General features: G+C 38.3%; 1 protein-coding gene across 1 annotated transcript in view; it reads left to right on the forward strand.

Annotated features, from left to right (window-relative positions):
• Positions 1–27,147, forward strand: part of NETO1 (neuropilin and tolloid like 1) — a 163,434-nt gene that overhangs the window by 69,031 nt on the left and 67,256 nt on the right. Inside the window, exons 5-6 of the mRNA XM_003406250.4 lie at positions 22,408–22,449; positions 22,568–22,695. Coding sequence (XP_003406298.1) covers positions 22,408–22,449; positions 22,568–22,695 — 170 coding nt within the window. The remainder of the gene's footprint in view (positions 1–22,407; positions 22,450–22,567; positions 22,696–27,147) is intronic.

Here is a 27,147-nt window from a genome sequence, read left to right on the forward strand (position 1 = left end):
GTTTCAGTGCTTTTTAAAAAATTACTTATCGTTTCACCATAACTTAGATTTGGCCTGATATTCTCTTTCTAACTTGCAGGTCACTGATACAGGTAATAAGATTTTTTTTTTCTTTATTGATTATTTGTGAAAACAAAATGTTATTTGTTTTCAGTGGAATGGTCATGTCAAATTCCTAGCCAGCAATATTACCAGAAATGAAAATCCCTCAGATCTTTTATTAAACAGTAATGTCATAAGTCTGATTTTTTTAAAGTTGTTTTTTTCTGGACATAGAATAATCCTGCTCTATAATTTTTATTTGTATCTCATCTCTCATAATATTGTGATGGTGATATAGGGTGGCTAGATTACAGATTTACTTGACATTGATGAATACCTTTTTTCTGAAGCACACTATGATATCCCAAGGCAGGATTTTTAATTATTCTTTAATTAAAGAACTTTATTGTTCAGAGCATTTTTTGGTTTCCTGAAAAACTGAGCAGAAAGGACAGAGAGTTCTGATATATTCCCTTCCCCCCAACACCCAGTTTCTCTTATTTTAACATCTTGCATTTGTGTAGTATATTTACTAAAACTGATGAACCAATACTGATACAGCCACTTACTGATGAAGACCAAAAACCACAGCCTTCAGTTTGAATTACACCTCAACATAAAACAAAAAGCCTCACAACTGGACCAATAAACAACATCATGATAAGGAGAGAAGATTGAAGTCATGAAGGATTTCATTTTACTTGGATCCACTATCAACACCCATGGAAGCAACAGTCAAGAAATCAAATAACTTATTGCATCGGACAAGTCTCCTGCAAAAGACCACTTTAAAGTGTTAAAAGCAAATATGTCACCTTGAGGACAACAACAAAGTCCATGTTTTACATTAGAGTTCACTCTTGGTAATGTACAGTCCTGTGGGTTTTTGACAAGTACATGTCACGTGTACATTTGTCAAGTACATGCCCACCCTTATAGTATCACTCAGAATAGCTTCACTGCCCTAAAGATGCACTCTGCTCCTTCTATTCATCCCTTCTCCCTTCCTATGGAACCTCTGGCAACCACTGATATTTTTATTGTCTCTGTAGTTTTGTGCAATGTGATATTTTCTATCATTTATGTTGTTACCTTAAGATAGATTGTCCTGAATGGAAATGATAGAACAAAGTTCGTGCATATTTTTATGTCTTTGCTTCCGCTTGCCTTGCAGAGAGGAAATATCAATTGTTACTTCTACCAACACTAGTACCCATTTTCCTAACTCTGAGTTTGGGTATATATCATTTTTCAACTGCTAATTTGAGATACACACACATACACTCACAAATGGTCATGAATTGCTTTTTTGGTTTTTCTCTGAATAGGTTTCATATGAAGCTATACACTTCAGTTTTTGGCAATTTATATCATTTTTAATATTCTTTGCCTATTATTCTATTGAAATGATTAATTATTGGTAATAAACGTAACATTTTTATGTAATAGAAACAAGCTCTTTGTTTTCTATATATAATATTTCTTTTTTGCTTGTTTTGCCTCTTATTGTGAGCTAGAAATTTGAAATAGTTGTGTTTCTGTTTTGATTTCCCCTTTCAAAATGCTAGAATTTAGTTACTTCCAAATGTCTTAATTAAGATAGAAGAGAGTTAACTTTTTCTCAGATGTTGTTATTTTTGAAAGTTACCAATTCCAATAAGTGCTTTAAAGCTCAATATGTTTTCCCCCATCTGGAAATAGCCACACATTCACACATGTACACATACACACACATACACACACTCTCTTCACACACACCAATGACCAGTGAACATGATTTTGACACAGGTTTTTGGCAAAACAAAAACAATGTCTTTAACAGCAAAGGAACATGCCATGGTAATGAGTGAGGAGAAGTATTAGAGGTGCATTGTCTGGACTTTGGGTTCAATGTATTAAAAAATATCTGTATCTGTTTCTACACTGAAAAGTACCTATATCATCTATATATCAGTGTTTTGTTTGGGCAGAAGAGCTGAATCAGAAGATACTTATGTTTAGTTGGATGGTATGATATATCCAGTCCAGTTTTTTTGTTTGCTTATTTATTTCGTTAGGGGCTACATGTCCTTTCTTTGTAGGGTGGAGAATAAGGTGGGCTATAAATGAATAACATAGATTACCTTACTGATCCAATAAGAATCCCTGGGCGGTACCCACCATCAACTACTAACTGAAATGTTAGCAGCTCAAACCCACCCAGAGGTGACTCGGAAGACAGGTCTGGCATCTGCTTCCAAAAGAGAAAGGTCACAACCTTAAAAACCCTATGGAGCAGTTCTATTCTGCATACATGGGGTTGCCATGAGCCCGAATTGACTCAACAGCAGCTAACAATAACAACAGAAATGTTAATATAAATCAATTTTTGTATGGTTTTATACAAACATTTATTGGATTCATATGCAACATCTCTTGTTATAAAAACTTTGGTGAGTTCGCCAGTTATGCTTATGCCTTTTTTCCTAGGGACATACTCTCACTCTCATATCCTGATAATTGTTAAACAAGAATATATTTATCATGCCTTTGTTACTTGTTTTACCACTAGCTTTGACAAGACATCCCCTTTTCCCTATTTTTCGCAAACTCATTTATCTTTTTTTTTGTCTTGTCTTCGTAAAGAAACCTTCCAACACCTATTTCTTAGTTCTTGGCACTTTCATTGATTTTCTTCTTCTTTAACTTCCTTCTGTGGTGTGATAGCCAAATGGCAAGCAGGGATTTAGTTATGGATTTGTATAGCAGTGGGGGGAGGTGTCTTGCTCAATAGCACTCCTTGTGGTACATGGTGTTGTAGTATGAGAATGCTCAGTGGGAAAAATTCTCAGTGGGACAAAGAAATTGGTTTGGCCCTTTGACTCTGGTTTCTGAAAATAACCTGAGCAATCACAATGCTTTGTTTTCTAAAATAGCCTGGCAAGTAGGGGCTCTACAGGCCTCATACCTGGGAATTAACTTCAGGAAGGGAGTGAGGCCCAATGTGGTCCTACATTGATTAGATTGATCACAACTATGCTTTAAGATCAAAGTAATGCATATTCATTGAGGTCTCAATGATTAGGGGACATGGGCCTTGAAGAGTGCTCTTTAGGGCCTCCTGGATAGCAAGATATCCATGTACAGAAGAGGGAGCACAACATTACTGGAAATAATGGAGGTCCTGTGCTGGAAACTCTCTCACACCTTGCCTGGTGTGTCTCTGCTTGTATCCTTTTTGGTTATAATAAATGAGTAACTGTAAGTATAGGTAACCAAACCAACCCGTCGCAGTCGAGTCAATTCCGACTTATAGTGACCCGATAGGATAGAGTAGAACTGTCGCATAGTGTTTCCAAGGAGCAGCAGGTGGATTCCAGCTGCTGACCTTTTTGGTTAGCAACTGTGAGCTTGTAACCACTGTCCCACTAGGGCTCCAAGGTATAGGTAATGGTCTCCATGAATTTTGTGAGCTTTTATAGAGAATTAATGAACTCACAGGGGTAATGAGCCAGCAGGGGCTGGCAGTACAGTTTGTGTACACCAACCTCTGGTGGCTGAGTGATAAAGGCTGCAAGTTCAGTCCGTGAAGAAGAATTGAGTTCTTTTAGCTTATGACCTAGTCTCAGGGGACTAGACAGACAGACAGAGAGAAGAGGGAGGCCAGCTGGTGTGAAGGGCAGGGTGTTGTGCGGACTCCTGAGCCTATAGCTGCCCCCCCATGACCTGGCCACAGGTGGCCAGATATATTTTGATCCAACTCAGAACAGCTAGGGTGAGGTCTGGATGATTAGGGCTAGAGAGAGGAATTGCTATGGAAGTGGCTGGTGACAAGCTACAGAGATGTGGAAAGGTGAGACCTGGATCCACTTCTAGCTGGAATTTGGATTCTTGCTGATCTTTGCCATGTGGTTAGTGATAAAGGTGGTGTCTGCCCACCTTGCCCCTTTTACAGTTTCGTTGGTAGCCCCACAGGATTTTGAGCATGAGAAACACTCCTTGGGTAGCAGCCCTGCATTGAGTGGACCCCTAGGCCTAGTTGGTCCCATCCTCACCTTATCCTCCTCACCTCATGGGCCCTCCTAGAAATTCAGGATTTCCTCTGGCCAGGACCACGTAGGAAAGGGCAACAAGCACGTCATGGGAATTAGTGACAGCAGGAGGGATTTCCTTTGGATTCACTCGCTGTGGTCAATTCAGCCTGAAGGTGTACTGTGCAGTGCTCAATCCAGGCTACTTCCGGAGGTATTTGAAATTTGGCTGCACCTAGGTCTAACCAAATCAGTGTGTGTTTGTCTTGAAGGAGAGGTTTAGAGGAGAGGATTGTTAGATTTCTCCCTGTTCCACTTGAAGGCAGTATGATGTCATGGTTAATGGTATACTCCTGAGACAAACTGTCCAGGGCCAGGGACTAGTTCCAGCTCTTCTAGCCACAGCCTGGTAATACGGTATTTCAGGCCTTAATGCATATACCAAAATATATAAATGCCACTATTAGTAAGAGCAAATAAAATAGTTTATTGATAGTTAAAAGTAAGGTAAATTTAGATTTGACGAAGATGACAAATTAATATAAAATAGGTTTTTTGTTTTTTGTTTTTTTTTACTGAAACAAACCCAGGAAATATATACCAGAGTGGTTTACTGTTGTGATTTATTATTCACTAAATTATTTGTCCTCAAATGGCTTTCTCATCAGTCAATTAAGAGTCCTGGAATACTCACCATTTATAACCCCTACGATGGCTTCTAGTAAGAGAGGGGGTTCCAGTAGGACTATGACCCAAAGGCAGTTAAACTAATCAAATTTAGCAGAGTTAAATTCAAGTTCTTATTATTAAAAGTCATGGCTCTACTCTCAGTGAACTTACCAAGTAATAAGGGAGCCAACTCATGAATGTAAAGAATTATAATTTAAGACCAGTTATGAGTAGGGGCTAAGAGAATGGTACTGTGGCTCCTGTGAGATTTGCATGGAGATGCTGGAAAGGCCTTATTATAGGAATAAGCATTTGAGTTTGGTATTAAAAATGATAAATATTCAGTATACACATATCTGAGGGGTGAGTACTTCAGCCCTGATGATAGTTTAAGAAGGACGTATTTGAGTATCAGAGGATATGTTGAGATGATGAGGTAGCAGTTCTGACTGGTTGCCGACTCCAAGAGGAGTTTTAGGAGATGGTTCCTGAATGGTTGATAGTAAAGCATCTCTAAGAAAGTTGAACTTTATTCTGAACTTGCAGGAGGAGTTGGATATTTTTAAAGACATTGACTGCATCAAAAGTATACTTCAGAGAGTATGGATGAAAAAAGGAGAGACTGAATTAGGAAGACCAAATGTAGCATATTACTTACTGATGGCACAGTGGTTAAAAGCTTGGCTGCTAACCAAAAGTTTGGCAGTTCAAATCCATCAGCTGTTCCTTGGAAATCCTATGGGGCAGCTCTAGTCTGTTCTGTAGGGTCACTACGAGTCAGAATCAATTTGACAGCAATGAGTTTGTTTGTTTGTTTTGAAGTATTACTAAAGGGGTAGCAGTGGGACCTGAGCAAAAGTAATAAATGTACTGTGTCTTTATGCAAATAATGCATACCTTCTATGTTAGTTTGGCAACTACTCTCTCTCCCCACAAGGTATTGGCCTAAGCCTACTATGCCAATTTTTTTTTTTTTTTTTTGCTGCAGTAAAAAAAAAAAAAAAAAGCATAGAGCACTTACGAAAATACCTCTCAGGGAAAGGGAATGGTTAGCAAACAAACTTAGAAGGCGTGCATTATTTGCATAAAAATACGTTAAGAACATTTAAGAGTAGGATTAGCACGACATGGTGGTTATGAGGCAGGTACAACACAGATGGTGAGAGTGAGGGGAAGACAGAAGGGTTTCTAAATTTTAAAGCCTGGATAACTTCAAACTCATTGATGACATTAACCAAAATTGGAGAAACTCCTGGAGGAAAGACAGTAAGGTCAGTTTTAGAGTTACTGATTCTAAGGTGACAAATAAGAGCACTGGTGGTACAACAGTTAAGCACTTGGCTGCTAACTGGAAGGTTGGTGATTTGAGCCCACCCAATAGCTCTGCAGGAGAAAAGACCTGGCAATCTGCTCCTGTAAAGATTACAGCCTGGGAAACCATCTGGAGCCATTCTACAGTGTCATATAGGGTTGCTATGAGTTTTTTTTGTTTTTTTTTTTTATGAGTTGGAATTGACTTGACAGCACATGACAACAAATAAATATCCAGGCAGCAGTATCAGGCTGGACTGCAATGAAGTGACTGCCAATTTTGGAAGTCTGGAAGGTTCTAGACTATGTAAGAACATAGCTGTGTAGCCAAAGAGTATAGGTTAAGTACTACCTCTCCACTTGCTAACTTTGTGGCTCTGTATGAGTTATTTAACCTTACTTAAGCTTCAGTTTTCTGATGCATTGAATGGGAATAATTATATATATATTTCATCCAATTATTCCGCTACTTAAATACCATACATATCATCCAGCAAAGTTCTCCACAAGGCGGTTCCTCTATAAAGGCGATTGTTAGGATTACCATTCTGATTACAATTTCACTGTTGCAGTCTCCTCAAGAGCACCAGCTTCCTTACTGCCTACTATTTGTAAGCTCAGTGCTGCCTGCATAGTTAACTGCACAGTGTGGAACTGGAAATCATCTCCCTATCAGTGGAAGAAGGGATGCAAATGAGAAAAGGCACCAAGAGTCAAAACTTTTCAGAACCCAAATTCATGTTCCATTAGGAAATTACTTTTTCACTCATTTCATGAATAAAAAAAAAAAAATCTTCTATCTTATAGCAGTATAAGTAACTGAAGATAATCAGATAAATCACATATAGTTTTCAGTACAGCTCATCCAGATGAAGGCATTTCAGGAAAGAAGGAAAGAAGTTATATTATTCCAAGTAGCAGCATGGTTGGTGAAGGTTTCTTTTGGGATAAGGAAGCAGGGAAGTTTTCAAGTTGAGGGAAGCTGTCCTTGGAACATGGAGCAGTGAGTACAATAAAATACAATAAAGGGAATTGCTGATAGACTGAGATTCTAGAGATTATTTATGTTTTGAGGGTCAAGGGAAGGTAGAGCCGTTCAGTGTGAGAGGGTGAAATAGTGAGATGCTTAGATCTGGACAAGAGAGTGGTAACTGTGGATACAGTATGGAGAATGAACTGGAAAAGTCAGGGACTAAGTCAAGGAGACCAGTTAGGATACCAATGTCCTAAGTGGTGAAGGTTGAGTCTAAGAAGGCCATAACCCCCGCCCGCCCCCCAAAAAAAACCATTGCGGCCAAGTCAATTCTGACTTATAGTGACCCTATAGGACAGAGTAGAACTGCCCCATAGAGTTTCCAAGGAGTGCCTGGCAGATTTGAACTGCCGACCCTTTGGTTAGCACCCGTAGCACTTAACCACTACACCACCAGGGTTTCCAAGGAGGCCATAGTAGATTGGAAAGAGAAGCTGGCAGTGAGAAACTCTTAAAAAAAAAAAAAAAAAATTGCCAGTTCTTGGTATTTTATGATGAAAGGAAAACATGAAAAGTAGTCAATTTTGTTTTTGAAATTTTCAGCTTTCTCATCAGAAGACCAAAAATAGATAAAAATGGAAAGTCTAAGGGAATAAGTCTGGAGGGACCACATCCATCTTACTCTATAAGTAAACACGGGAGACCTATTTCCTTTGGAAATAATGGAGCCTGAAAATTATGATACTGATTTATATTGCTTTAGACCATTACTGTGGGGAAGCCTTGGATTATTTTCACACTTTTAATGAAATAACCTTAAGTGCTTTTACATTTGAATAGTAGAAAAATGAGCAAAGAGACTGCAGATAGGGCAAGTGTCTTGAAAACAGCTGGGTCTTAAGCTACAGTCTGATAGCAGATGAACCATTTCAAAGCCATTTCATAGTGTAACACCATTTTGACAATTACATAAATGTTTTTTGCAATGCCAATGGAAAGATATATCAATATAAAAAAAATATATAGCACTATTAAAATTCGAAGACTTGTATTTCCATGCACATTTAGAGTTGTATTGGATAGAGGCTGGGAGTGATCTTCTTGATTCTTAGAATCCTTAGGAGACATTAGATTTGGGTGCAAATGGACTATAGTAGTCCAGCTGTGTCTGGAGCTCCAGGGTGTGTTGTTGTTAGTTGCCTTTGAGTCAGTTCCAAGTCATGACGACCTTATGTACAACAGGTCTTATGCCATCTTCATGATCACTGGTATGCTCTGGTCCATTGCTGCGGCCACTGTGTCAATCCATCTCATTGAGGGTTTACCTCATTTTTGCTGACCCTCTACTTTACCAGGCCTGTTCTAGCGATTGGTCTTTCCAATACCCTGTCCAAAGTAAGCAAGCCAAAGTATCACTACTCTTGCTTCTAAGGAGCATTCTGGTGGTATTTCTCCTAAGACTCATTGGTTTGTTCTTTTGGCAGTCCATAGTATATTCAATTTTGTTAATTCATGGTCTGTAATTCTCCCCGGTTCTCCAAGATGAAGCCTATACTTTATAGAATGTTTGTTTCTCAGAGACAGAGGAGGTTTAAGGATTCCTAGCCCAGGACTTCCAACTGGTTCATTATGGTTGGAACCCCTGTTGAAAGTTTGCATTTCTAACAAGTTCCCAGGCCATGCTAATGCTGCTGGTTAGGGACCAATTCTGAGAACTACTAATAGAGCAGTGGTTCTCAAAATTTATTATACAGAAGAATCATCTGGGGATCTTGTTAAAATGTAGATTCTGTTTCAGTATACCTCGGGGTGGAACTGCAAATTATCTGTAGGGGTTCAAACTGGAACAAACCAGTTGGAAGCTCTGCCTAGACTAACTTTCTCAACATGTAATTCAAGCTAGCTACCTGTCTTGAATCATTTGCGTTTTCAAGAGGAACACTCATTAAAAATATTGGTTTCAGTCATCCTTTCAGAGCTTCTGATTCACTGTAATCATTGAAAAATGAGTAGCAGGGGGATGAAAGAGATGCGAGAAATGAAGTGGAAGTATTCTGAATTTTTTGGCAATCATTTACTTTCTCTTTACATCATATGAAACTGGGTTTCTTAATAGTGGAGAATACAGATAAGCATTGCTCCATTCGATTCTCAAAGAGTTGCACATATCTAGGGGAGAACTTCTTTCATTGCAAATTGAGACACTAGACACAATGCTTTTTAAATAGCTTCATACATATTTAGATTAGCTTAGTTTTACTGTTATCCACAATCTTTGTATAACTATGAAGTAAATTGACAAAAAGAGCTTTTTTACTTCATATGTGTTGTTACATCCAACCAAACATATTAAGGGAAAATTGGATATTGTAGCTGTACCGCTCCAATCTCTGCCTCAGCTTCTACCCTGTGTGCCCTTTTCTTTTTATAAGGATACCAGTCATAGGATTTAAGGTCCACCCTAACCCAGTATGATCACATTTTAACTTGGTTACATCTGCAAAAACTCTATTTGTAAATAAGGTTATACTCACAGGTACCAAGGCTTAGGACTTGAGTATTTCTTTTGGGAGAACACAATTCAACCCACCACACTGAATTTTGTGACTTTGAATGGTAGAGGGATGGCTGCACCTTACATGTTCTGACCTGGGTAGATTGGCATGAGAGTAATTACTTAAAGTAAGGACCCATCTTCTTTTAATGACAAAACTATGGTGTCATGGATTGAATTATGTCTCCCCAAAATGTGTGTATCAACTTCGTTAGGCCATGTGTGGTTGTCTTCCATTTTGTGATTATAATTTTATGTTGAGAGGATTGGGGTAGGATTGTAACACCACCCTTACTCGAGTCACCACCCTGATCCAAGGTAAAGGGAGTTTCCCTGGGATGTGGCCTGCACCACCTTTTATCTCTCAAGAGATAAAAAAGGAAAGGGAAGTAAGCAGAGAGTTGGGGACCTCATACCACCAAGAAAGAAGCATTGGGAGCAGAGCACCTCCTTTGGACCGGGGATCCCTGCTTGAAGAAGCTCCTAGCCTGGGGGAACATTGATGAGAAGGCCAACACAGAGAGAATGTCTTCTCCTGGACCTGATGCCCTGAGTTTGGACTTTTAGGCTACTTTACTGTGAGGAAATAAATTTCTCTATGTTAAAGCCATCCACTTGTGGTGTTTCTGTTATAGAAGCACTGGATAACTGAAACATATGGTAACTTCAGTCCCTTGTCCAGACTGACAAAAGTACATCCTATTCAAATCATGCCATGGGCAAGGTCATGGAAGCTCCATAGACACATCCAGATTCCTTGAGGGACTAAATTACTGGGCTGAGGGCTATGGGGACCATCGTCTTGGGGAACATCTAGCTCAATTGGCATAACATAGTTTATAACAAAAATGTCCTACATTCTACTTTGGTGAGTAGCATCTGGGGCCTTTTAAGGTGTCTGAGCGGCCATCTAAGATACCCCACTGGTCCTACCCAGTCTGGAGTAAGGGAGAATGAAGAAAATCAAAGACACCAGAGAAAGATTAGTCCAAAGGACTAATGGACTAAAAGTACCACAGCCTCCACCAGACTGTGTCCAGCACAACTAGATGGTGCCCAGCTACTACCACCAACTGCTCTGACATGGTTCACAATAGACGGTCCCAGAAGGGCCTGGAGAAAAATGTAGAACAAAATTCTAAATCACAAAAATAAAAAAGACCAGACTTACTGGTCTGACAGAGACTGGAGAAACACTGAGAGTATGGACCCTGGATACCCTTTTAGCTCAGTAATGACGTCCCTCTGAGGTTCACCCTTCAGCCAAACATTAGACAGGCCCATAAAAAAAAAAAACAAGACTAAATGGGCCCACTAGCCAAGGGGCAAGGACAAGAAGGCAGGAGGGGACAGGAAAGCTGGTAATGGGGAACCCAAGTTTGAGAAGGGGAGAGTGTTGACATGTCATGGGGTTGGCAACCAGCGTCACAAAACAATATGCATATTGTTTAATGAGAAATGAGTTTGTTCTGTAAACTTTCATCTAAAGTACAATAAAAAATAAAATGTAAATACAATACAATTGGAATTACGCCTCAGGTTTTTACTTGTCCTCCACTGAGATGGAAGGAGCTGGGAGAAGGTTTTGCAGAAACTAGTGTGGGTGAGTGCTGGGTGGGCAGAGTGGCCTGACGTACATAAGACAAGGAAATGGGAAGCTCCCAAGAGTTGCAGTCCTTCTTTATTCAGAAGGAGAGAAGAGCCTGGCCTGTCTTCAGTGCTCCTCTCTCGGGCTTCCCTTCATTTATTTGCTCATGTATAATCTCTGATAAAGTGATTCCACTGTAATGATTTGCTTACTTGTCTTTCAGCAATTTTGAGAGGGGAGTGCTGTCTTTGTATTGGCCGGTCCTAGCACAGACCCTGACAAATTTTAAATGCCCAATAAATGTGGAGCAAGTGAATGAGTGAATGCTCGTGAGTAGGGAACGATGAAGTAAATTATGGAATATAAGCCTTCTTGGAATATTATGTGGTTATTTAAAATAATGGTTATGAAGGCCATGTAGCAACATGGAAACTGTTTTGATATCATGTCAAATATAGAAACAGCTTTATGCTGAGTAAAATTATGCACGCATGTGAACTAAAAGGGAATATAGAAAACTGAAGAATTGTTTATGGGTAGTGGAATTGTGGATGCCTTCCTTTCTAGCTGGTTCTTTAATCTCCTTTGATTCTTCAATCTCCTTTGTTGTCTGTTCTGCAATAAACATAAAAAAATCATAAAAACAAAATAAAAATATATATTTATTAAAAAAAAAAATCATGCCTTGGGAATTCCTGGACTATATCATGAAGCTCCATATGCAGGCCCACACACCACTGGCTGGGCAGCATTTGACATTTTGCATCTGCCCTTTTGTCATTCCTATGATGGCTCCACGGGCCCGTGTGCATGCCAGCACCTGGCATAAAACCCCAGCATCCTTGCCAAAGGCACTGACTGTGGATGGGCCCAGACTTGCCAAACTCAAGGCAGTTCCAGCTCTATTTAGAAGGGGCTAGGCCACATCAGATGCACTGGCAGGAAAAGGATCTTGCTTTGTTTGAACTGTATTTGTGAGCTTGTATAGCTTCTTTGCTTCCTTATTATATTTTCTTAGCTGGTACCTCCACGTGATGGTTGTAGTCATATTTTCCAATAAAATTGAGAGAATATAATTTAAAATATATATGTTAAATTATCTGTAACATAATTTGATTTTCAGTGACATAATCAGAAGAAAGCAGTTAATAGGAGGATAATGGCACGCCCACCACCATCATGCCTGTCCTTGCACATGCACATACACACACACACACACTACCTCATGCTACCAACACTCTCAGTTCTTGGCATGTATTGGGTAAACATAATCTTTCCTATAACTATTCCAAATGTCCCATTTCTACTTTCAAGTGTTGAGAAAAACTTCTGTTTCTCCTTTTCGGATCACTAAGATTGGCAACTTTGTGCCACACTTGCTAACCCCTATCCCTAAACAATGCCGGTAGTTGTTCCTAGCCTCATAGTCTTTAATGAAAAGCCATTTCTTGCCCTCTCTCCTCTAAGAATAAAATCCCCGACCCAGTCCCATGCTACCTGCCATGCCCTCTGCTCTTATCTCTTCAGTGGTGAACAATTCTTCCCATTTCCCAATTATTATACAACACTTTCTATGCAGACCAATAAGCATGAACGGATATCAGGGAGGGAAGTGTAGTGTATCTTAGTTATCTAGTGCTGCTATAACAGAAATACTGTAAGTGGATGGCTTTAACGAAGAGTAATGTATTCTCACACAGTTTAGGAGACTAGAAGTCCGAATTCAGGACGCCAGCTCTAGGGGAAGGTAATGTTGGCTCTGGGGGAATGTCCTTGTCTCCCTTCCACATCTGTGATTGGGTTAAGAAACACTTTGCACTGACATGGCCTAATTAACATAACAAAGAAAACTATTCCTAAATGAGACTATATTCACAGGTATGGGGGGTGCTATTCCAACCCATATTTTGGGGGGCACAATTCAATCCATAACAGAATATATTTTATATTAAATTAGAAAAAAGAAGTTCTGGCATACAGATTCTGTGTCCACATTCAGACCCTCAGGAAAACAAACCCAAAAGAAGCAGTTGTAATTATCAATCCAATACTTGCAGAAAACAGTATACCCTTAAAATATGTTCAAATCATTGTGTTACGAATTTTCTGCAACAGTGTTACCACTAGAGAAGATTGAAATAAATTGGATTATTAAAATAATATGGTGACACAAACTGGTTTAGTACAGCAATGTCAAGATATTTTTATTTTGCCTTAGTTTTTAAGTTTTATTTCAAACATCATTTCAACTTCAGTCAACTGATTTAAAAAATGACAAACACCATGATTTTCCATTTTTAATAGGAAGAAGGGAGTTACGGCGACGGCCAACTAATGAATGTTTTTCTATCAAATATTGATGCTAGATTATTTCATAAGATTTTTGAAGATTTATGAACAATGGTATAACATGCGTTTAGTTTCCCCAAATTCAAGGCCATTAAAAAATTTTGGACATTTATGCAAAGCCAAAACAAATAGTAGAAATTCTTAGGTAACTCAGGAAATAATAAGGGTTTTCACTAATATTGCTTTCAAGACCTACTTTTCAGTAAGAGGGGTAATGATAAGGAGAATGGTATAATTCAGGATTTCTGAGAGTGTGGAAATTTTGGAAAAGTATTAATTAACTTTCTCTACTTTTAAGACTAGCCTGTCAGGTAGCTGGCCTGCGTGGTGTTGCAAACATATCAAAGTTGATCTCTCCAATGCAAAGGTTTTATAGAAATAGTTATATGGCCTGGCCAGCAATTACACTCATCCATTAACTGTTGTATTCTAGGAATACTCCTGTGTTCTGTGATATAATGGCATACTGGATCCATAAAAGCCTAAAACAACAACATTCTCATTCTAGCTGAGGAAACTAAGTTTCAGAAAGACTTAGTGATTTGCTCAAAATTATAGGGCTAGGGCTAGGCCTAGGACAAAACAGGTTACATTTTCCCAAAGTTATTGAACTCCCATTTGTCCATTTATAAGATGAAGGAACCTCTGATTTGACTCAGTCATACCCTACCAGATAAACGAGAACTTACAGACAGTCCATCTGTGATATGACTAACTTTGTAGAAACTTCCTTGGGTTATGGGTAAAATAAAAGCATTGCACAGGCCTGAATTACTAAATCATGACGTGGAGTTTTGTTGGTGAAAGGTATTTACCTATGATACAAAGTTGGGGTTGGGTAAGACAGAAGTTCTGAAATTTTTGGTCTCTAATCTGCTAACCTCTCTTAAAAATTATTGAAGACATCTCTGTGCTATAGCTTATATGGTTGCATCACTCGATATTTATCATGTTAGACATTTAAACTGAGAAAAATTTAAATATCTGTTTATTGATTCATATAAAATAACAATGATGAACCAGTTATATGTTGACATAAACAGTGTTTTTTAATGAAAACATTGACCTATTAATTCATAAATTTTAAAATATAAATTAGAATAATATCAGTATTTCCCATTTTTGCAAATCTGTTTTATGTTTGGCTCATTAGAAGACAACTGGATTTTCACATTTTCTTCTGCATTGAATCTGTTGCAGAATCTGAGGTTATATGGAGAAAACCCAGCCTTAAAGAGATATGTAGTTGGAAAAAGCAAGAGTGTTTTAAGAGATAAGAGTAGCTATTGTTCTTTAATACTGCAACAAACTTCGACAAGTAATAGTTTCTTACAGTTTAGTTGCATTGTGGAATCTGAAACTATATATAAGTGAATTTTACATATTTGGTTACACTGACAACCATTAACCTATTTTATTCTTCAAATGACTCCTTTACTCATGCATGGTCGTATAACATCATGAAGTACTCATTTGGCAAACATCGGATGACGAGTTTTGCCAGTCTTCCAAATGTTGACATATTGCATTATTCAGTATCAAAAACCATGTTTGTTCATAGCACCAACAATCTAATTTAAAAGGTCCTTAGTTATTGGGAAGCTGTCAAGTGTATACTGGCAGATACCTTTCCCAATCCTTGAAGCTTGCATTGTATCATTGGCAACGAATGTTCTTAGTTGTTTTCCCTAAAGCGAACAAATTTGCTTGGTCCATTTTCAAGAAAAAGTCTGCCAAATACCCTTTTTTTTGTTTGTTTTTGCTTAATAATCAGGCAAAAATGATGTTTCATGAAAAAAGTAGATAGTTCAAGTCATAATTCAAACAATTGCGCAAGTGCTTTTCCTCAAAAAAACCATCATCTATTTCAGTCTGCAGCAGAGCTGCCTTAAGCATTCTTAACATGTCATCCTGCTGAATGTTTAAAAAACATGGACTCAAGAATTGAGGTTTAAAAAATGATAACGATAATATTTCTTGCTTCATCAAGGAGTAAAATAATATCTGTATTTTGTTCTGTTTTTCTCCAAATGCATGGTAATTATTTATACAGCGAATGCTGCTGGCAAGGTTTGATGCCACTGGCATGCTTTGTGCTAAGGCATCAGCAGTTTTGTCCACCATTGCTTTTGCACCAGCAATGCAAACATCAATACAGGTGTTCCAGTGTAGCTTTCACATAAAAGAGGATCTTCAGTTTTCAGTCCACGCTGACACTGGACCAATACAAGCAAAATAAGCAAGCCCGGCCCCATCTGTAAATTTGTCCATTTCTTCAGAAGAAAAATTCTGCAGACACAATGTTAACTCTGTCTTCACATTTAAGGGTAAATCTTCAGATTAATGAGTTGGTGTATGGTTGGAAATTGGCAGCGTTCTGACTTCTTTGACTGATGTGTCATCCAGCAGGGGTTCAGCAATGGCAACTGAGCACAACTTATTAGTTTCTCTGCTGTTGTGTGTGCTTCTCCAGCCAGTGCAGTGCAATAATATACTCTATAAGACGTCTCAGTGACTTTCTCATTTCTAGTTTGAAATGGTTTTTGGTTTTTAATGAACAAATCATGTCTATGTTCATAATACCCAATACTTAAACAAAAATTCTTTACTGTCTCACCATAATGCTGTACTAAACTGTCACAGCAAAATTATAGCAAAATGTTTTGTGCCTAAATCACAGCAAGGTAAATTATTAACATGTCTAAAACTGAAAGAATCTTCCAGGTGCTCCTTGGAAACTCTATGGAGCAGTTCTACTCTGTCCTCTAGGGTCGCTATGAGTTGGAATCGACTCAAGAACAGTGGGTTTAAAGCTGAAAGAAGAATTAATGTATTTGAATTGTGGTGCTAGTGAAGAATATTGAATATACCGTGGACTGCCAAAAGAATGAACAAGTCAGTCTTAGAAGAAATACAACCAGAATGTTCCTTTGAAGTGAGGATGGTGAGACTTCAACTTGCCTACTTTGTACACATCATCAAAAAAGACCAATCACTAGAAGAGGACACCATAGGTGGTAAAGTAGTGGGTCAGAGAAAATGAGGGAAACCATAAATGATATAGATTGATACAATAGCAGCAACAGTGGGCTCAAATTTCATCTTTCCCTCCAACTTTAGACATAGAAGGTAGAGCTTAGTTGAGAAAGTGAGTCTTTTAACCACTCTTTCCTAAGACAAATATCTATTCTTAACTGTAAGAAAAATATATCACAAAGGTATTTTATTTAAGGGAAACTATTATTAAATTCCACATTAATTACAGTTTTAGATCAAATTTAAAAATTTAGAGAACATTTCAAATTTAAAAAATAAATATAATTACAAAATAAGTCAGAAAATGTACTTAATTCTTGTTGTCTTTCCATGTAGACACAAGGAAAACATTGAGATTTCAATGTAACAATGTGTTGGACAAAAATGGAGTTATCAAAGGGAATCAAAGGTAGCCAGTGAATGCCCAGGAAAGCCACTGAGAATGAACTGAGTTTTAATCTCTGAAAATTCACATAATTTGTACCCTCAACATACTACCTTAGCATATTCCTGAAAACACAACAATACACAAGCAAGTACGTCATTAGCTGTAGTAGTAATGTCACCACATGTCCTATAGGATCTGGAATACTCTACCATACATTCTTGAGACAATGAGAGTGAAAAAAGACAAATAATACTTTATTGTCATTATGGAAATTATTTGATCATTGGGTCCCATGAAAGGGCTTCACGGACTCATGGGGTTTCCTGACCACCCCTTGAGCCTCTCTGAATTAAAGGAATAACAATTGCGATAACATTAAAAAAGAAAAAAAAAAACTCAGCGTTGTTGTTGTTGGGTGCTGTTATTGTTGAGTGACCCCATATGACAGAGTGGAACTGCCCCATAGGGTTTCCTAGGCTGTAATCTATATGGAAGCAGATTGCCAGTTCCTTCTCCTGTGAAGCCTCTAGGTGGGTTCAAACCGCCAACCTTTTGGTTAACAGCCAAGAGCTTAATTGTTGCATCACCAAAGCTAAAATCTCAGTAATTTCACATAATTGCAGTTTATTTCTTGTTCATGTCAAATCAGAGGCAAGGAAGAGGCTGTGTTCCAAATGTTCATTTAGGAATTAAGTCTGATGGAGTTCCGCACCATCCATGTATGACTTCTGAGGTTGACTGTGGAAGAAAGAGAGAGCATGGGATTTTTCAGGAAGTTTTTATGAGCACAGCCTGAAAGTAAATTCAACCTTTTTGTCTATATTTCATTAGCCATAACTCAGTTATATGGACACATGCAATTGTAAGGGAGGCCGGGAAACAATCTAGTTGTGTGCCCAGGAGGAAAGAGATATGAGTTTGGTAAACAGGAGGCCAGTCTCTAATATAATGCCTGAGTTGATATATTTACATCAAATATATAAATACATCAACAATATAAGAAAATCAACTTGTGTTAAAATAAAAATATCCTTTTATATACAGAACAGTATGTTAAATATTTATTCAATAATTTTTTTTCTGCAAATCCTATGCCCACACACTGTTCTAGCTCTTGGGTAGAAAGAGAAGGATCAGAGATAAAGTCTTTCATCATGCCAAATTTGTTGTAGCCAAAAATGCCATTGCCATTGAGTCGATTCTGACTCGTTATAGTCTAATGGGAGTAAACGATCAATAAAAAGTTAACAAGCAAGTAGCAAAACAATTGCAAATTGTGATAAGAATCGTGAAGGGAAAGAAGAAAATATGAGGCAGTGATACTTTACAGAGCGTGGTCAAGGAATGCCTCTCTCAGAAGATAACACTTGAGACAAGAGCTGTAAAATGAGAAAGATCCAGCTATGGAAATACCTGGTGTAAAGGCGTTGTAGACAGAGGCGAGAGCAAGTGCAAAGCATGGAGGATGAGGAGAGAAAGCCTTGAGTGTTTGAGAAATAGAAAGGGGCCAGTGTGTTTGGGGAGGAGAGCACAGAACAAGCAGGGAAGGGAGCTTGGGCCAGGTGGGCAGGGGCAAGAGCCACAGGGCATGGTGCTGTTATCTTTGGGCATAGAACTTCCCCCATTGGGTTTTCTTGGCTGTAATCTTTACAAGGAAACCCTGGTGGTGTAGTGGTTAAGAGTTCAGCTGCTAACCAAAAAGTTGGCAGTTCGAATCCACCAGGTGCTCCTTGGAAACCCTATGGGGCAATTCTACTCCGCCATGCAGGGTTGCTGTGAGTTGGAATCAACTTGACGGCAATGGGTTTGGTTTTGTTTTGGTTTTTAGTTTTTAATCTTTATGAAAGATCACCAGGTTTTTCTCCCACAGAGCCTCTGGATGGGTTTGAACCACCAACCTTTGGGTTAGCAGCCAAGGGCTTGACCATTGCACCACTAGGGCTTCTTACAGGGCATGCTAGCCCTTTTAAAAGACTTGTGATTTTATTCTAAGTACAGTGAAAACCCAGGTAAGTATCATGATTTGATTTACATTCTTCAATGTTTATTCAAGTTGCTCAGTGGAGAATAGATTTGGGGAGATTCAAAGTGGAAGATTAGTAAGTCCGACTTTACCATGCTTCTGCATAATAATTTATGTCATTGCCCCCAGACAACCTAAGACAATAACTCAACCTTAACATACTTAACATTCAAGTTAGGCTCTTCTATTATTATTTTGTTGTTTGCTTGTTTTTGCAGGTTGTGTAGGTCATATATTATGGTGATGTTACCGAGGGCTAAATCAAATGGAATTGCAGAAACACTTCGTTTTTTCCTATTTTCTTTCTTTCTTTTTTTAAACCATCAGTGCTCTCACCATTAATATAAAGACAAAAATAAATTATCAATTCTCAGAACTGGCATTTCTCTCAATGTTGTCTGGCACGAGTTATAAAAATGAAAAATGTTAGCCTTCAAATTAGAAAATAGAGTGTCAGCCAAATTTCCATAAGAATCGTAAGAACAGCCACGTAAAGCTGAAACATTCTAATCAAGAAGGAGATAATGAGTAATGGTAATGAGCATAATTAAACAGTATGCAAAATAGCAGAAAGGATATAATGACTAAGAAAGAATATTATTCTTTCAGTGGGGAGACTTGATGTAAAAATAAGGAAAACATGGATGGGTCTCTTCAATGCCAATGAACCTGTTCAGTGCTGACATCGATCTGAGTAGTCCTATACAAAACAGTTCTTTTTTGCACACAGTAAAGTACTAAATACATATTTATTGAAAGAATAACCAACCATTTGTTGATTTAGTTGAAGGAATAAAATTCCCACTAGAAGGTAGCCTGGTCCTGGATATTCTCATTTCTGCTTTTTTCATGGAAATTTCATGCAGGCGTTTTTCCTTTTTTTTTTTTTTTTTCCTTTTCAGAAGGTCAAAGAACTGTCTTCCAAACAGATGTGTAAAGAAGTTTTTCTCTTGATCTATTAATTAACAAATTCCAAGAGTGTCTTCTGGAGCACAGTTTGCTCTGACATACATGGAGTCAATATGATCCAGAATAAGTTCAAAAGCAACAAGATTTTTTTGTTTTGTTTTTTGTTTAAAAATGTCTTAATATAAAATGAGTCTAAATACCTGGTATAGCTAGGTTGTAGCGTGGATGATCTAGGTCTTTCAGTTTCAACAGATTCAGATACATCAATGTTTATGACAACAAAAGTAGCAGGTCCATGATGAAGGTACTAAACTAATATGATCAGCTTGCATTTACACATTAGTATACCCAGGCACACAGACATTCAAAGAGACACACTTAGCTGCCAATACAAATACAAGCAAGCACACCCAGTCTTAATAACCATAAGTGTTTCCTTCAGAAATATTGCTACCCTTTCATATTTCTGCCCTAAACCATTCCTGAGCAGTCCCTCAGAAAATATTTCTAACTTATTAAGATTTTTAATTTATAGCTAATACCATAGTAGTATGAATGAATTAGATTTCATTCACCTTTTAAATTGGATATCAAGGTCTCCAAAATAAAAGTGATAACCATAGATGCATTCACCCATAAGTAAAAGAAAATCCAATTCAAAGTAGCTGATGCTACAAGAATGTGCATGTTTCAAAAAGCAAAAATCCCTGAACATACACATCCGGAATAGGTTAATACAGTGCCTAAGTGACACCCTTAAGGGCTCAACATCCTCCAGGTTTTCATTCTTCTCAGCACTAGAGTAAGCATTTCCTTATAATAGCACCTCTCAACGTCAGAAGACGGCAATTGCCTTAATGCCAAAGGCCCCAAAAGGACTACAACATGAGCCAGTAACACTCTAGATGTCTTCAACTTGTACAAGGAAAGATCACGGAAGCTTCACAGACACATCCAAACTTCCTGAAGGGACAGAATTACTGGGCTGAGGGCTGTGAGGACCATGATCTAGGAGAACATCTAGCTCAAATGGCATAACATAGTTTATAAAGAAAATGTTCTACAATCTACTTTGGTGAGTAGCGTCTAGGGTCTTAAAAGCCTGTGAGTGGCTATCTAAGATACTTCATTGGCCTCACCCCTTCAGGAACAAGGGAGAAGAAGAAAACTAAAGACACAAAGGAAAGATTAGTCCAAAGGACTAATGAAGCTCAACTACCACCAGACTGAGTCCAGTAAAACTAGATGGTGCCCGGCTACCACCACTGTCTGCTCTGACAGGGATCACAATAGAGGGTCCTGGACAGAGCTGGAGAAAAATGTAGAACAAAATTCTAATTCACAAAAAAAGACCAGACTTACTGGCCTGACAGAGACTGGAGAAACCCTGAGAGTATGGCCCCTGGACACCCTTTTAGCTCAGTAATGAAGTCACTCCTGAGATTCACCTTTCATGCAAAGATTAGGCCCATAAAAGGAGACCAAAGGGGCATACCAGCCCAGGCACAGGGACTAGAAGGCAGGGGAGGGACAGGAAAACAGATAATAGGGAACCCAAGGTTGAGAAGGGAGAGTGTTGACATGTTGTGGGGTTGTTAACCAATGTCATAAAACAATATGTGTACTAACTGTTTAATGAGAAGCCAGTTCTGTAAACCTTCATCTAAAGTATAATTGAAAAAGAAAAAAGCAATTTTAGATGCCTTATTTCTCTAAGATTGAGGAAAACTTCCTCAGAAGCCGTCTAACAGACTTACCTTTTGATTTCATTGGCTGCATACCTATGTCACAATCAATTCCAGAAAATGAGAATGGAACCACCATTGTTGGCTTTTAACAAGTAGGATGCTCTGGAGAGTCCTGATAAAGCAAGCCGCCTAGAAGTATGTAACTGAGCAGAGAAAGGTACTTGAACTTGGGATTGCTTGAGAGCAAGACTGGAGAATGCCTGGATGCTGAGTACACTAAGCAGCATACTGACAAATACTCTGAAAGCTAGTCTAATATGCAACGTCTAGGAAGCAGATGTGGTGAAAACAGGATAGTTCAGTAAGCTAGGAAAAGAAGGAGCCCTCGACTTTACATCTTGACTTTGTGCTTCCAATATTTGCAGTTGAAAATTGTGTTTTAACAATTTACAGACTTTTTTGAATCAGACAAAATAATCATATCTAGAACAGAGTAAAGTTCACCCAAATGCTAACTAACCTATGGCTATGTTTTACAAAAACACCTGCTGTTCAGTTATGAATGTGTAGTGTGTAAACATTTTCCTTGATGACCTAATGAAGGAGTAACTTTGAATGATCTTTCAAAAATGGCTTCTTTTGTATTGAGAAAAACTTTGCACTAATGATATGTTGCATAAGTTAACATTTCAGTCATGACATTTTCATATACTTTTATTTAATAAAAATTTAACTTTTTAACAATTTCACTTTCCTTAAAGTGCATATTTTGGGCAGATTCCTGAATAATTTGATGGAATGTTATTCAATATTATTTTAAGTCATAAATGCAGAATAGGACTAATTGTGTTTTTCTCAATTTTTAAGATCCTGACTTTAAGGACCTTGGCGTTTTGAAACCATTACCAGGTTGGTAAACTAAATATTTAATAATGTTCAGAGACCTTTGCTTTCTGCTATGAAATATACTGTTGGTTTATTATTCAAGCTCCATTTTTGTATGTTTCTTTGGTATTTTGTTATTTAGCTTGTGAGTTTGAGATGGGCGGCCCCGAAGGAATCGTGGAGTCTGTGCAAATTATGAAGGAAGGCAAAGCTTCCGCTAGTGAGGCCGTCGATTGCAAATGGTACATCCGAGCACCACCACGGTCCAAGGTCAGTCACGAGGTGAACTGGATTTGATGATCGACTTGAAATGTGTCTAGACCATGCATTTCTCTGAGCCCAGTGGAAATGCTCAATACATTTCAGAGTGGGAACATAAGCTTTTCTTTCATTTTGATTTTCAAATGCAACTCATCCTTCCCTATTTGATGTAAGTAACTTTCAGTAGCATGAATAGCATTACTTAGATTGTGCTGTAGAGAGCGTTGGATAACCTGGGTTAGAGACTCTAAAGTCTTCCTCTATAAAAATGGACTGAAATGTTATAAATTAGCTATAATTATATTTATGCCCTTATTGTCAATATCTGCAGGGTTCCCCCTCCCCACCCCACCCAGCCTAAAATCATATCTATGGAGGAGATTGTCCACACTTGCCAACTCATATCTCTGGCACATAAAATTAATGTATGATAATGGTTGGAGACAGTAGTGAACAGGACCTAGAAGAGTCTATGCCCTTCCAAAGAAGTCAGCTACTACCTAACTACCTGTTAATCTCCTTTTGGTTGTTGTTATGAAGAAACATGGGCCCAGTATTATCAGGTCCTCCATTTTTTTCCTAAGAAGCCAGAAATCAGAAAACTAGATTTCATGTGGATTAGCTTGATTTTTTTTTTAAAGTTGGTGATACATTTTAGAAATTAAACATTAAATTAAACATATTATGGGCCTGATTCAGACTCAGGCCACTATTTTGGAAACACTTGAGAACAAGCATACTCATCCTATTGTGGAGATATTTGAAGAAATATTGGGAATGAGCAATGTTGTGCCAGTAGCTCTCATTGGTGTAGAATTTTGGGTGTTTTCTTATTCTCCTTCCTCAGTTTTAGCAGATAATTTCAACCAAATATTACTGGTTTATTAGAACTGCAGTTGACTATTTTATTGAGCTTGAAACTGTTCATTATTTAATTAATTGCTCTAGTGACTCTATAAATTGCCAAGCACCAAGCTAGCTGCTGGAGCTGGAGAGATGAAAAATGACAGTGACTCTTCCTTATGTTTACAGTTCAGTTTTTAGACAGATATGTAAACAAAATTATCCAATCAGTAAGACACAATCATTGAGGTATTAGTAAGGTGTAATACGAGTGAGGAAAAGATCACTTACACCTGGTAGATTAAGACAAAGATGAAATCAGGTAATATCCAGAGATATAATAAGAAATAATATTGTGACAGGTAGACAAGTTGGGACAGAGTTTCTAGATAGAGGTGATAACATCTGTGAAGTCATAGAAACATGCTAGAGTGCTTGTGCTTTTTCATGAATTAAAGTCATTGCATGTGACCAAATAAAAGCATAGGGATGGAGGGATTGGGGGTTAGTAAGTCATGAAGCCCAAGGTCTCTGTAGGTCTCTCTAAAGATCTTAGACTTTATCCTGAGTGCATTGAGAATATATGAAAGAGTTAGAAGCAGGAAAGTGGTGTGATAAGATTTTTATTTTAGCATAATGACTGCTCTGTGGAGAAAGGAAAGAGTAGCTAACACTGCGAGGAGAAAACTCAGTAAGAAGCTGTGACAGGAATCCAAAGGGCCTGGACAAGGTTATGAGGGCAGACAGATTGTTGTTATTGCTGTTGTTAGTTGTCATCAAGCTGGGTCCGACTCATGGAGACCTTATAAAACAGAATGAAACGTTGCCTGGTTGTGTGCCATCTTCGTGATGGTTGGTGTGGTTGAATCCATTGTGGCAGCTGTTGTGTCCGTCCACTGCATTGAGGCTTTCTGTTTTCCTTGGCCCTCTCCTTTACCTAGCATGATGTTCTCCTTCCCCAGGTCTTTCCTGATGATGTGTCCAAAGTAAGCAGGTTGAAATCTCTCCATCCTCACTTTTAAGGAGCATTCTGCTTATATTTCTTCTAAGAATGATCATTCTTTTGGCAGTCTACATATTTAAAAAAAAAAAATGCCATTGAGTCAATACCAACTCACAGCGACCCTAAAGGACAGAGTAGAACTGCCCCATAGTGTTTCCAAGAAGCACCAGGTAGAATCGAACTGCTGATCTTTTGGTTAGTAGTTGTAGCTCTTAACCACTACACCACCAGGGTTTCCAGTCTACATATTAGGAAACATTAAAGACAGATTACAGTGATTTGGTGACTGGATATTCAGGTTGAGGGAAAAAGAAGTTACCTTTGAGGGAGTTGTATTCTCGGAAATATTTATTTTTCTTCGTTTGACTTTCCTCTAAATATCTATCTGGAGTTGACATACAAAATGGAGTGTGATTGATTTTTCCCCAAACCTCCAGCTACAGAAATTCAGAGATTCCAGTCCAGGTTCCAGCATTGCCACCTGCAGGTCTCTTTCCATGTGAGCAAACTCTTGAAGAAGTTAACCACATTATCAAAGGATGTTGGCGACATAAAGTGTCCCTGGGTGGCACAAAGGGTTAAGCACTTGGCTACTAGCTGATAAGTTGGTAGTTTGAACCCACCCAGAGACACCTTGGAAGACAGGCCTGGTGCTCTGCTTCTGAAAGGTCAGTTCCTTGAAAATCCTATGGAGCAGTTCTACTCTGCACACATGGGATCAGTGACACTGGTCGCATGAAACTGTAAATACCCACTACATAGATTCATAGATTATAAGAGGGTTGAGTCGCAGTTTATTTGCTCCATTATCATATATGAGTGTTATCTATTTTTCTTAAACCCTATTAACAGAAAAGTTTTTAAAGATTCTTCTCCAGTAGGATGCAGGTGAGCCCTCGGTTACTGCTATACCCAGTATCTCTGTCACTGCAGTTTTAAAGAGAGGGTTTTATGAGTGTAAGCACACACGTCCTTCTTTCCCAGCTGGTAAATAGGCTGCCTTTCCTGCAATCCCAGACAATAAAACCAGGCATACTGTTCGTTACAGAACTTGGCATTCTGTAACCCAAAGGGGAAGTTGCCTGCAGAGCTGGGCAAAGGTGGCTCTATTGTCACAGGCTTTCTCTGTTAAGTTAAAAGTTAAAGAATAGGAAGTGGCTTTGAATAAACATAGAGAAAAGCAAGATCACTGCCTATGTGGGTTTTCTATTTTTATGGACTGCCTAGCTGCTCATGAGAATAGATGATCAAAACATGAGTTTAACTTGAAATGGCTGATGGTGAACATTTGAAATGATAACTGGTCATTGAACCATAATTCACAATGAATGTGCTAAATCGCTCACTTGGGTGCTATTAAAATTCATATAAATTGCATATTGCTTCTCAGCCTTTTGACAAATAGAAAATAGAATATCTGATATTCCCTTCGAGAACAGGAGTGTAGATTGTACGTTTTTAATTAGCATGTGATGAATCCAGATTTTTTAGAGTTTGAAACATGCTAGAACCAGAAAGGACAACGGAAAACTTTAGTAAAATTCTGCTGTTGGTTATCTCCTTTGACAAATGAATAATCTGAGTCAGAAAAATAAAGTTCTAGCTGGGTTAACAATGGAACGTAGGAATATGCTTCCGTAAGCAAGTGCTTGGTTTGGTGTACATGTAGATTCTAGAGCAAGGGTAGTGGAAGAGGATGTGGCTAGTTCTGAATCTGGTCCAGGAAAGAGCCACCAGAAGACTATGATGGAAACTTATGGTAACTTTTTCAGCAAATTATGGTAACTTTTTCAGTGCTAATTCTGTAAAGACTAGGGCTTTATTTACCTTTACATACCCAGGGCAAAGTGGAATATCTGGCACTCAATTAAAACTCATAAACTGATTTATAACTAGAAGAAGGGATATATTAGCAGTCTTCAGGTATGTGAAGGACTATCCCAGGAGAGAAGAATAAGATTTCTTATTGTCAGAAGGAAGAAGACTTAATCTGTATAGTTGTAAGTGCTGCAGCTCATCTGGAGCTTTGAATCTGGAGGAATATAGCTTTTGATGCAATATAGCCAAAGCTTTTTTTTTTTTTTTTTTACTATAATGAAGCTGTCCAAAGATCAAATGAGATTCCACAGGAGGAGGCCAAGCAGAGTTTGGCAGTGAGTTTGTTTAGTAATTAAAAAGTCAAGTGATTTTTTTTTTCTTTTTGGCATAGATAATGTTAAAGTCCTTTCAAAACCAAATTCCGTGAATCTGTGATAAGTGACTTGCCCAAATATTTGGATAATTAGCATTATGAATTTAATAGTGTCCCCCAAAAGTATGTGTCAAATTGGCTAGGCCATGATCCCCAGTATTGTGTACTTGTCCACCACTTTGTGATCAGATGAGATTATCCTATGTGTTGTAAATCCTAACCTCTATTATGTTAATGAGGCAGGATTAAAGGCAATTATATTAATGAGGCAGAATGAAATCTACAGGGTTAGGTTGTATTTTGGGTCAATCTCTTTTGAGATATAAAAGAGAGAAGTGAGCAGAGAGGAGAGAGACCTCCTACCACCAAGAAAGAAGAACCAGGAGTGGCATGTGTCCTTTGAACTTAGGGGCCCTGTGCTAAG

This window comes from Loxodonta africana, chromosome 11 (genome assembly GCF_030014295.1).
Source record: "Loxodonta africana isolate mLoxAfr1 chromosome 11, mLoxAfr1.hap2, whole genome shotgun sequence".
Classification (NCBI taxonomy): Eukaryota; Metazoa; Chordata; class Mammalia; order Proboscidea; family Elephantidae; genus Loxodonta; species Loxodonta africana.